The 12,534-nt window shown below is 38.9% G+C and overlaps 1 protein-coding gene across 5 annotated transcripts in view; it reads right to left on the minus strand.

Annotated features, from left to right (window-relative positions):
* nectin1a (nectin cell adhesion molecule 1a) overlaps window positions 1–12,534 on the minus strand; it is a 48,725-nt gene that overhangs the window by 35,549 nt on the left and 642 nt on the right. Inside the window, exon 2 of one of the 5 annotated variants that reach the window (XM_061898562.1) lies at window positions 528–582. The exons of 2 other annotated variants lie outside the window; for them this stretch is intronic. Coding sequence is in view for 1 of the 3 variants with exons in the window: in XM_061898559.1 (XP_061754543.1) it covers window positions 8,266–8,317 (52 nt within the window). In the remaining 2 variants the exon portion in view is untranslated. Of the gene's footprint in view, window positions 1–527; window positions 583–8,265; window positions 8,791–8,893; window positions 9,000–12,534 lie in introns of those variants that run through there. 2 more of the 5 variants (XM_061898561.1, XM_061898559.1) reach the window with 2 other exon arrangements.

Here is a 12,534-nt window from a genome sequence, read left to right on the forward strand (position 1 = left end):
TCAGAAACATTTGTACATCAAATATGTTGTCTTTGCAGCATATTCAACTGACTATGGGTTGAAAATGATTTGCAAATCATTGTATTCCGTTTATATTTACATCTAACACAATTTTCCAACTCCTATGGAAACGGAGTTTGTATATATATATATACTACGTATATATATATATGTATATATATATATATATATATATATATATATATATATATATACACACACATACATATATATATATATATATATATTTATACACACACACATACACATATATATATATATATATATATATATATATATATATATATATACAGTGGGTGAAAAAGTATTTAGTCAGCCACCGATTGTGCAAGTTCTCCCACTTAAAATGATGACAGAGGTCTGTAATTTTCATCATAGGTACACTTCAACTGTGAGAGACAGAATGTGAAAAAAAATCCAGGAATTCATATTGTAGGAATTTTATAGAATTTATTTGTAAACTATGGTGGAAAATAAGTATTTGGTCAACCATTCAAAGTGCTCACCTTTGGAAGGAGGTTTTGGCTCAAAATCTCACGATACATGGCCCCATTCATTCTTCTTCCTCCAAACACGACGAGTTGAGTTTATACCAAAATGGATACATGGATGATAGAGCAGAGGATTGGGAGAATGTCATGTGGTCAGATGAAACCAAAATAGAACTTTTTGGTAGTCAAACAGTTTAAGAACAACGTTTCTCGAAGTGCAATTGCAAGAAATTTAGGGATTTCATCATCTACGGTCCATAATATCATCAAAAGGTTCAGAGAATCTGGAGAAATCACTCCACGTAAGCGGCATGGCCGGAAACCAACATTGAATGACCATGACCTTCGATCCCTCAGACGGCATTGTATCAAAAACTGACATCAATCTCTAAAGGATATCACCACTTGGGCTCAGGAACACTTCAGAAAACCACTGGCACCAAATACAGTTTGTCGCTACATCTGTAAGTGCAAGTTGAAGCTCTACTATGCAAAGCGAAAGCCATTTATCAACAACATCCAGAAACGCGGCAGGCTTCTCTGGGCCCGAGATTATCTAAGATGGACTGATGCAAAGTGGAAAAGTTGTCTGTGGTCTGACGAATCTACATTCCAAATAGTTTTTTGGAAATATTCGACATTGTGTCATCCGGACCAAAGGGGAAGCGAACCATCCAGACTGTTTTCGACGCAAAGTTCAAAAGCCAGCATCTGTGATGGTATGGGGGTGCATTAGTGCCGAAGGCATGTTTTTTTTTTTTTGATTGATTGATACTTTTATTAGTAGATTACACAGTTCAGTATATATTCTGTACAACTGACCAGTAAATGGTAACACCCGAATAGGTTTTTCAACTTGTTTAAGTCGGGGTCCACGTTAATCAATTCATGGTAAATTACACATCTGTGAAGGCACCATTAAAGCTGAAACGTACATACAGGTTTTGGAACAACATATGCTGCCATCTAAGCGCTGTCTTTTTCATGGACGCCCCTGCTTATTTCACCAAGACAATGCCAAGCCACATTCAGCACGTGTTACAACAGCGTGGCTTCATACAAAAAAGAGAGCAGGTACTTTCCTGGCCCGCCTGCAGTTCAGACCTGTCTCCCATCAAAAATGTGTGGCGCATTATGAAGCATAAAATACGACAGCGGATACCCCGGACTGTTGAACGACTGAAGCTCTACATAAAACAAGATTGGGAAAGAATTCCACTTTCAAAGCTTCAACAATTAGTTTCCTCAGTTCCCAAATGTTTATTGAGTGTTGTTAAAAGAAAAGGTGATGTAACACACTGGTGAACATGCACTTTCCCAACTACTTTGGCACGTGTTGCAGCAATGAAATTCCAAGTTAATTATTATTTGCAAAAAAATTAAAAATAAAGTTTATGAGTTTGAACATCAAATATCTTGTGTTTGTAGTGCATTCAATTGAATATGGGTTGAAATGGATTTGCAAATCATTGTATTCCGTTTATATTTACATCCAACACCATTTCCCAACTCATATGGAAACAGGGTTTGTATACAGTATATATATGTATTAGGTCTGTGAAACTTTGGGTGTCCCACGATTCGATTCAATATCGATTCTTGGGGTCACGATTCGATAATATATCGATATTTTCGATTCGATTCGATTCTCGATTCAAAAACGATAATTTTCCGATTCAAAACGATTCTGTATTCATTCAATACATAGGATTTCAGCAGGATCTACCCCAGTCTGCTGACATGCCAGCAGAGTAGTAGATTTTAAAAAAAAAAAAGCTTTCATAATTGTAAAGGACAATGTTTTATCTAATGATTGCAATAATGTAAATTTGTTTTAACCATTAAATGAACCAAAAATATGACTTATTTTATCTTTGTGAAAACATTGGACACAGTGTGTTGTCAAGTTTGTGGGATGCGATGCAAGTCTAAGCCACTGTGACACTATTGTTCTTTTTTATTATTTTTATAAATGTCTAATGATAATGTCAATGATATGGTATGTCAGACTTAGCCCTGTCTTGGTTTAACTCTTATCTTACTGATAGGATGCAGTGTGTCTCCCATAACAATGTGACCTCGGACTACGTTAAGGTAACGTGTGGAGTTCCCCAGGGTTCGGTCCTTGGCCCTGCACTCTTCAGCATCTACATGCTGCCGCTAGGTGACATCATACGCAAATACGGTGTTAGCTTTCACTGTTATGCTGATGACACCCAACTCTACATGCCCCTAAAGCTGACCAACATTCCGGATTGTAGTCAGCTGGAGGCGTGTCTTAATGAAATTAAACAATGGATGTCCGCTAACTTTTTGCAACTCAACGCCAAAAAAACGGAAATGCTGATTATCGGTCCTGCTAGACACCAAACTCTATTTAATGATACAACTCTAACATTTGACAACCAAACAATTAAACAAGGCGACACGGTAAAGAATCTGGGTATTATCTTCGACCCAACTCTCTCCTTTGAGGCACACATTAAAAGCGTTACTAAAACGGCCTTCTTTCATCTCCGCAATATCGCTAAAATTCGCTCCATTCTGTCCACTAAAGACGCTGAGATCATTATCCATGCGTTTGTTACGTCTCGCCTCGACTACTGTAACGTATTATTTTCGGGTCTCCCCATGTCTAGCATTAAAAGATTACAGTTGGTACAAAATGCGGCTGCTAGACTTTTGACAAGAACAAGAAAGTTTGATCACATTACGCCTGTACTGGCTCACCTGCACTGGCTTCCTGTGCACTTAAGATGTGACTTTAAGGTTTTACTACTTACGTATAAAATACTACACGGTCTAGCTCCATCCTATCTTGCCGATTGTATTGTACCATATGTCCCGGCAAGAAATCTGCGTTCAAAGGACTCCGGCTTATTAGTGATCCCCAAAGCCCAAAAAAAGTCTGCGGGCTGTAGAGCTTTTTCATTTCGGGCTCCAGTACTCTGGAATGCCCTCCCGGTAACAGTTCGAGATGCCACCTCAGTAGAAGCATTTAAGTCTCACCTTAAAACTCATTTGTATACTCTAGCCTTTAAATAGACTCCCTTTTTAGACCAGTTGATCTGCCGTTTCTCTTCTTTTTCTTCTATGTCCCACTCTCCTTTGTGGAGGGAGTCCGGTCCGATCCGGTGGCCATGTACTGCTTGCCTTTGTATCGGCTGGGGACATCTCTGCGCTGCTGATCAGCCTCCGCTTGGGATGGTTTCCTACTGGCTCCGCTGTGAACGGGACTCTCGCTGCTGTGTTGGATCCGCTTTCGACTGGACTCTCGCGACTGTGTTGGATCCATTATGGACTGGACTCTCGCGACTGTGTTGGATCCATTATGGATTGATCTTTCACAGTATCATGTTCTCATATGTTCTCATATGTTCTCATAGTCATCAGTATCATCAGTATCACAGTATCATGTTCTCATAGTCATCATTGTCACCGACGTCCCACTGGGTCATTATTGTCACCGATGTCCCACTGGGTGTGAGTTTTCCTTGCCCTTATGTGGGCCTACCGAGGATGTCGTAGTGGTTTGTGCAGCCCTTTGAGACACTAGTGATTTAGGGCTATATAAGTAAACATTGATTGATTGATTGATTGAATGAGGGATTTTTAATCACTGCTATGCTGAAATTATAATTAATATTGATACTGTTGATAATATTAATTTTTGTTTCATTACTTTTGGTTTGTTCTGTGTCGTGTTTGTCTCCTCTCAATTGCTGTTTATTGCAGTTCTGAGTGTTGCTGGGTCAGGTTTAGTTTTGGAATTGGATTGCATTGTTATGGTATTGCTGTGTAGTGGTTTGTTGGATTGATTTTAAAAAAATAATAATAATTTTTAAATCCCCCCCCAAAAAATCGATTTTTTAAAAATGAGAATCGATTCTGAATCGCACAACGTAAGCGATTCGATTCGCGTTCGAATCAATTTTTCCCCACACCCCTAATATATATATATATATATATATATATATATATATATGGTTGGTTTCCTGGAGTGGGTTCATAGGTGAGGGTGAAGTTGTTGGGAACTCGTTGGGAGTTTCCTCCTCTCCCAGCTTGCTAGCCTCAACCTGAGCCTTGGTATTTACCGTGATGACGGACTGGCAGTGTGCTGCACCTCGCCAAGGAGCAGCGAGAACACCAAGAAGCGCATATGCCAAATCTTCAAAGAAAACGGCCTACGGATCACGATTGAAGCCAACAAGCAAACCGTCAACTTCCTTGACGTCACTTTCAACCTGAGAAATAACAGCTACCAACCATTCACGAAACCCAACACAACACTCCAATACGTGCACCATGACAGCAACCACCCACCCACTACCACGAAAAGAATACCTACCGGAATTAATAAAAGGCTATCGATGCTATCATCCAGCAAAGCTGAATTCGACCAAGCAACCCCCCCGTCCCAGAAAACACTTGATGAAAGCGGATACAACTTCACCCTCACTTATGAACCCACTCCAGGAAACCAACCAAAAAAGAGCAGAAAACGAAACAACATCATCTGGTACAATCCGCCATTCAGCAAAAACGTCTCAACCAATATCGGCCACAAGTTCCTCACTCTGATCGACAAACACTTCCCCAAAGGCAACACCCTAAGAAAAATATTCAACAAGAACAACATTAAATTGAGCTACAGCTGTATGAATAACATACAACAAATCATTTCAAACCACAACAAAGCAATTGCAAAAGGACTGCCCACCCCCAGACTATACGACTCTGAAACCAATAAGGAATGTAACTGTCGCAAGAAACCTGATTGCCCTCTCAACGGAGGGTGCTTACAGACATCAGTCGTTTACCAAGCAAAGGTAACACGCAAGGACATTAACACATCCGACACGTACGTAGGATTAACCGAAGGAGCGTTCAAAACAAGATGGAATAATCACAACGCCTCCTTTAGAAACCAAACTTTGCGGAATTCTACAGAACTCAGCAAACACATTTGGAACCTCAAAGACAATAATGTTGAATATTCAATAACATGGCAAATTCTCTCATCCAGCACACCTTACAACAGTGGTAAGAAAAGATGCAACCTATGCTTAAAAGAGAAACTGTTTATTATATATCATCCAGATCTATCATCCCTCAATAAGCGCAGTGAAATCATTTCAACATGCCGCCACAGACGGAAACGCCTCCTAGGTAACACATGAGCCAATCACCACGCCCCTACGCCTGCCTGTACCCACTCTGTGCCCTATATAAACCATTGTATGTGAATGCTTCCATTAAAATCCCCTGATGATTGAGGGAACCCCTCATGAAACAGTTCTAGTCTTGTGATTTTTCCCACACCTACATATATATATATGTATACATCTATACATATATATATACATATATATATATATGTATACATATATACATATATATATATACATACACATGTATATATATATATATATATATACTGCATGTATATATAAATAAATATACTTTATATATATATATATACTTTATATATATATATATATATATATATATACACTTATATGAGATAGCGACTTGTCCAGGGTGTACGCCGCCTTCCGCCCATGTGCAGCTGGGATAGGTTCCAGCAACCCCCCGCGACCCCAAAAGGGACAAGCGGTAGAAAATGGATGGATGGATAGATATATCTATCAATCTATATCATCCAGCTGTGTTGTATATATGTTTATATATATGTATATGTATTTGTATGTATGTACGGATATACAAAAATGTCAAATAAATGTACACATATATTCATCCATCCAGCTGTACTGTGTGTGTATATACACACACACACACACATACATATATATATATATATATATATATATATATATATATATATATATATATATATATATATATATATAGGGGCTTCACGGTGGCAGAGGGATTAGTGCGTCTGCCTCACAATACGAAGGTCCTGCAGTCCTGGGTTCAAATCCAGGCCCGGGATCTTTCTGTGTGGAGTTTGCATGTTCTCCCCGTGAATGCGTGGGTTCCCTCCGGGTACTCCGGCTTCCTCCCACCTCCAAAGACATGCACCTGGGGATAGGTTGATTGGCAACACTAAATTGGTCCTAGTGTGTGAATGTGAGTGTGAATGTTGTATGTCTATTTGTGTTGGCCCTGCGACGAGGTGGCGACTTGTCCAGGGTGTACCCTGCCTTCCGCCCGATTGTAGCTGAGATAGGCGCCAGCGCCCCCCGTGACCCCAAAAGGGAATAAGCGGTAGAAAATGGATGGATGGATGGATATATATATACTTTATATATATATATATATATATATATATATATACACTTATATGAGATAGCGACTTGTCCAGGGTGTACCCCGCCTTCCGCCCATGTGCAGCTGGGATAGGTTCCAGCAACCCCCCGCGACCCCAAAAGGGACAAGCGGTAGAAAATGGATGGATGGATAGATATATCTATCAATCTATATCATCCAGCTGTGTTGTATATATGTTTATATATATGTATATGTATTTGTATGTATGTACGGATATACAAAAATGTCAAATAAATGTACACATATATTCATCCATCCAGCTGTACTGTGTGTGTATACACACACACACACATACACACATATATATATATATATATATATATATATATATATATATATATATATATATATATATATATATAGGGGCTTCACGGTGGCAGAGGGGTTAGTGCGTCTGCCTCACAATACGAAGGTCCTGCAATCCTGGGTAGAAAATGGATGGATGGATGGATATATATATATATATATATATATATATATATATATATAATATATATATCTATGCAACTGAGGGTACAGGATGCATAACTATAATGGACACTCACTGCAGCCCACATTATAAGTTACACTTGAACAATCTAATAAAATCAAACACTTGTATTTAGAAATAATTTATGTAATCCATCCATCCATTTCCTACCGCTTATTCCCTGTTGGGGTCGCGGGGGGCGCTGGCGCCTATCTCAGCTACAATCGGGCGGAAGGCGGGTTACACCCTGGACAAGTCGCCACCTCATCGCAGGGCCAACACAGATAGACAGACAACATTCACACACTAGGGCCAATTTAGTGTTGCCAATCAACCTATCCCCAGGTGCATGTCTTTGGAGGTGGGAGGAAGCCGGAGTACCCGGAGGGAACCCACGCATTCACGGGGAGAACATGCAAACTCCACACAGAAAGATCTCGAGCCTGGGATTGAACCCAGGACTGCAGGACCTTCGTATTGTGAGGCAGACGCACTAACCCCTCTGTCACCGTGAAGCCTAATTTATGTAATTTGATTTTAAATTGAGAAGAGGAAGTGAACATGTGTGTGTAATTGCTATGAAGTGGAAAAGGCGTATGATTAAATAAGCTTTGTCTCTCCCTATTTCTTTTCAGGCATGTTGTAAGGACAGATGAGAAATATGTGATATATCATATCGTAACTGTATACATGTTCAAAATACATTTGAACTAACCAAGAGTTGTACATACGATTTGTATTTATAATATAAAATATATGATTTGGACAGATTTTGTGCTGGTGTATTTCAATTAATTTCATCAGAAATATTTATTTTGCCAAATATGAAATATTCGATTCTGATATTTGCAGTATTGTACTATTGCAGCATTTGATTCCCTAATGCAACTTTGTATGAGACCATATCTGGATCTGCATGTTTGCATATTTTTTTACATTTGGGTGTCTTTAACCCCACATTTTTTATAGTAAAATAATAGGTGATCTTACCTGACAAAACGTAAGTAGTTATCAAGAATATCCAAAGTGTAATATGTTCCATGCCCAAACAACCGTTGCCAGTTTCCCACTGTTCGATTCTCAGTGTGCACTGGTGTTCTGCTTCAGTCAACTGCAAACTAAATTATTTTTTCCTTTTCTTTTCCTCCAAAAACCGATGAATTATCCAACTTGGTGCTTTGTTTTTGGTTCTTCCTGTTCTTCCTCCACTCGTGTTGTCTGTCCTGGTTCAGGCTCGGCTCGGCGGAGATAAAGCAGCTTAACGCGCGGGCAGATTATTTCCCAGATAGACTTGCACTAGTCCCCACCGGTTACAACTATCTGTCACTGTGTGCCACTGAAGTGGAAAACTTAAATGAGCACACTCTACAGATGCTGTCAAGGGGCGTGGCTTGGGCTTCCAGAGTCCCACAAGCAGTACACACAGCAACTGTTTGCTCTTAAAGTTTAAATGACATAAAATCAATACAATTATTTGAAATAAAACCATTCCCTAGGGATGTGACGTTCACGATCGAATTGTCTCTTTTGAACGGCTGGCTCTTTTACGGTGCTGTTTGGGACTTCCTCACAAAGCAAAAATTATAAAAAGAACACCATCCATCCATCCATTTCCTACCGCCGCTTATTCCCTTTGGGTCGCGGGGGGCGCTGGTGCCTATCTCAGCTACAATCGGGCAGAAGGCGGCGTACACCCCGGACAGGTCGCCACCTCATCGCAGGGCCTAACAAGAACACCAATAGTTACTATTAGTGGTTTAACAAACACTTATGTTTGAAAATTGTCGATATTTTTTAACAATTACACAGTTTATATAATAAAGACATTTTACCAGCCCGAATAAAAATGATTGGTGTTTATAGCGGTCAATACATAGTTGCAGGGAACACGCACACATACAAAAGCAGACCAAGAGAAGCAATGAACAATACGCAGTCATGTTGTTGTTATGATCGAATATACATTCAATGACAGCTAACACTAGCTGTCTAAATGGCCATTATTAGCTAACAACACCTAAAGTTAAATGGTAAATGGTTGTACTTGTATAGAGCTTTTCTACCCCTTTTTAAGCAGCCCAAAGCGCTTTGACAGTATTTCCACATTCACCCATTCACACACACATTCACACAGTGATGGTGGGAGCTGCCATACAAGGCGCTAACCAGAACCCATCAGGAGCAAGGGTGAAGTGTCTTGCCGAAGGACACAACGGACGTGACTAAAATGGTAGAAGGTGGGGATTGAACCAGTAACCCTCAGATTGCTGGCACGACCACTCTCCCAACTTTGCCATGCCGTCCCCAACACTAGCTGTCTAAATGGCCATTATTAGCTAACAACGCCTAAAGTTAATAGGGCAGCATGGTGACACAGGGGTTAGTACGTGTCCCTCACAATACGAAAGTCCTGGGTTCAATCCCGGGCACGGGACCTTTCTGTGTGGAGTTTGCATGTTCTCCCTGTGACCGCATGAGATCCCTCCGGGTACTCCGGTTCTTCCCACCTACAAAGACATGCACCTGCTCAGTGGCCTAGTGGTTAGAGTGTCTGGCCTGAGGTCGGTAGGTTGTGAGTTCAAACCCCGACCGAGTCATACCAAAGACTATTAAAATGGTACCCATTACCTCCCTGCTTGGCACTCAGCATCAAGGGTTGGAATTGGGGGTTAAATTACCAAAAAATGATCACCGGGCGCGACCACCGCTGCTGCCCACTGCTCCTCTTGGAGAAACATATACTGTGTAAAATACATTGGTAAGTTGGCATCCTGTAGGTATTTGTATAAATGTTGCAAACAGCCCCTTTTTAAGTGAATGATGAGAACCGATTCCTGGTTATGAGCCGTTTGTTTCGACCTGTTTTTAATGCACATGCAAACTTAGAAAGGAAATTGCCACCTGACTGGCAAATGGACTTGAAAATGAGTCAGAGTTAAGGTAACTGAAATAATTTGAATAACATTCTTTGAAATTAAAAAAATATATATATTCTTTTATATGTAAAATATAGAAATAAATATGTTTTCCTTATTATTTTTAATTGCATTTATTTATTTTATTTTTTATTTTATTTGGATTTGCACTTCTGGTTTCTTATTGAAGGGTAACAGTTCAAGCGTCGACGCACCTGGTATGGCGGTCCAATTTTGTACTCACACTTTTATTATGTCCTAATTTTTATTGTAGTTTTATTTATACTTTTTATTTCCATTAATGCATTTTATTCCTACTTATTATTTGTGTTGGTTCTCTATATTGTTAAAACGCTATTATTTTTTTAGGTGAGGTAAAATTCTAACTATAGCATAGAAATATGGAACCGCATTATCATGACAGCACAACAAAAAATAAAATAATAGCCAATATTGCAGAATAATTATAGAATAATTACAGAATAATAATCCCACCAATTGAGTATCATTCAATCAAAGTTTACTTATATAGCCCTTAATCACAAATGTCTCAAAGGGCTGGTCAAGCCACAACATCATCCTGTTTAAATTAAATTGTTCTCATTTACATTTTATCGTATAAGTGATACTTTTGATTATTTCCCTGATAAAAAAAAAGTACCTATAATAATGAGCCAGTCTTTTGAACAGCTATTCAAGAGGCTCCCTTTAAAGAGCCATAAATGTCATTTATGCCGTTCACTAAATTGTCTCATTAGCTTGTAAGGCTTGTCCTAATGGTTCCATGTGTTGAATTACACTACGGTGTCCTTTCGGGGACAAAAAGTGTTTCATTATCCATTCATCCATCCATTTACTACCACTTGTCCTGTTCGGGGTCGCGGGGGATGCTGGAGCCTATCTCAGCTGCTCATCGCAGGGCCAACACCGATAGACAGACAACATTCACACTCACATTCACACACTAGGGCCAATTTAGTGTTGCCAATCAACCTATCCCCAGGTGCATATCTTTGGAGATTAGTTGTCATTAATATAATGACCAAATCATTTATTGACAACATCCATCCATTTTCTACCGCTTGTCCTGTTCAGCGTCACAGGGGTGCTGCAGCCTATCAAAGACATAAGTAGTGGTCCCTTGTTTATTGCTTTTGATTAGACATGGAATAACACTCTTTAGTCATCTTTACACTCTTTTAATCCAATATAGTCATTTTGCATGAGGCTGAACCTATCAGTGGCCATGATACTGAACAGTGGGCTCTGGTTGGTCTTCAGTAGTAGGTCTTTAGTAGCCAATGCTACTGTAGTAGTTATATTTTTAGATGATTTAGCCATTTTATGCTTGACAAGGATTAATTAAGGACCAAAACTTGTAGAAAAAATGTTTTTTTTAAAAATCCGCAAAATTTGAAGCGCGTTATAGCGGGAACCGACTTTGCCCTTGTCAAAGGTAGTAGATGCTAAATATAACATATAACAAAAATATGAGCAACACAAGCATAGCTATTTTTTTTGTTTTAGTCATATTCTAACAGCAACATCATGCTAGGTTAGCCGATAGACTAAAAAAAAAAAAAAAAATTCAAACTCTCTGCTCCCGTGATAACAGTTCACTGACGGATAGTTGTCAGAACTTAAGGATTGTTTTAAGATGTGGAGTGAAGGTTGTTGTTTTTTTTAACAAAACTGTCCTGTATGAATAATCAATTGGTATCTTTGAAAGTATTTTGGCATGGTCTATTTGAATGTTCTCAACTCCTGTTTCTAACGACACACTATTTCACAACATGATTAAAAGGCAATTTTGCTCAATAGCTAACAAACCCTATCCAACCTGTTTATAAACAATAATGTTTTTTTTTTGTTTGTTTGTTTTTTTGCACACTGCAACAGACCCTATAGCTAATTGGGTTTATTTTTGAAAGAAATCTAAATCTGGGTTTATGGAGCAAGTACGTTTGGTTTAACATATTCCAAAAATATTTTTGAAGATATATTGCAGTTAAAAAAAAAACGTTTTTATTTTAAAATAATTGTTGTTTTGATCATGAATAATTGCTAAATTCTTTACGATATTAGTATTGTAACACTGGGACCAAGAACCCTGGAATATTAAATGTAGATTCACTGCTGTAGGGTGGTGTACTGAAGAGTGTGACCACTAGAGGACGTGTGTTACGTGTTTGTCATTTTGGTTCTTTTGGGTATGAATACAATTTTTGACACATGATAACGAGGGTGGCAAGTGTTAAAAATAAATTACTAACACTTACATTTTTCATACTGTAATAATAAAAATATTTTAAATTTACGCTTTGATGAAAATGTCAGTCATGTG

The sequence above is a fragment of the Nerophis ophidion genome, linkage group LG04 (genome assembly GCF_033978795.1).
Source record: "Nerophis ophidion isolate RoL-2023_Sa linkage group LG04, RoL_Noph_v1.0, whole genome shotgun sequence".
Lineage (NCBI taxonomy): Eukaryota > Metazoa > Chordata > Actinopteri > Syngnathiformes > Syngnathidae > Nerophis > Nerophis ophidion.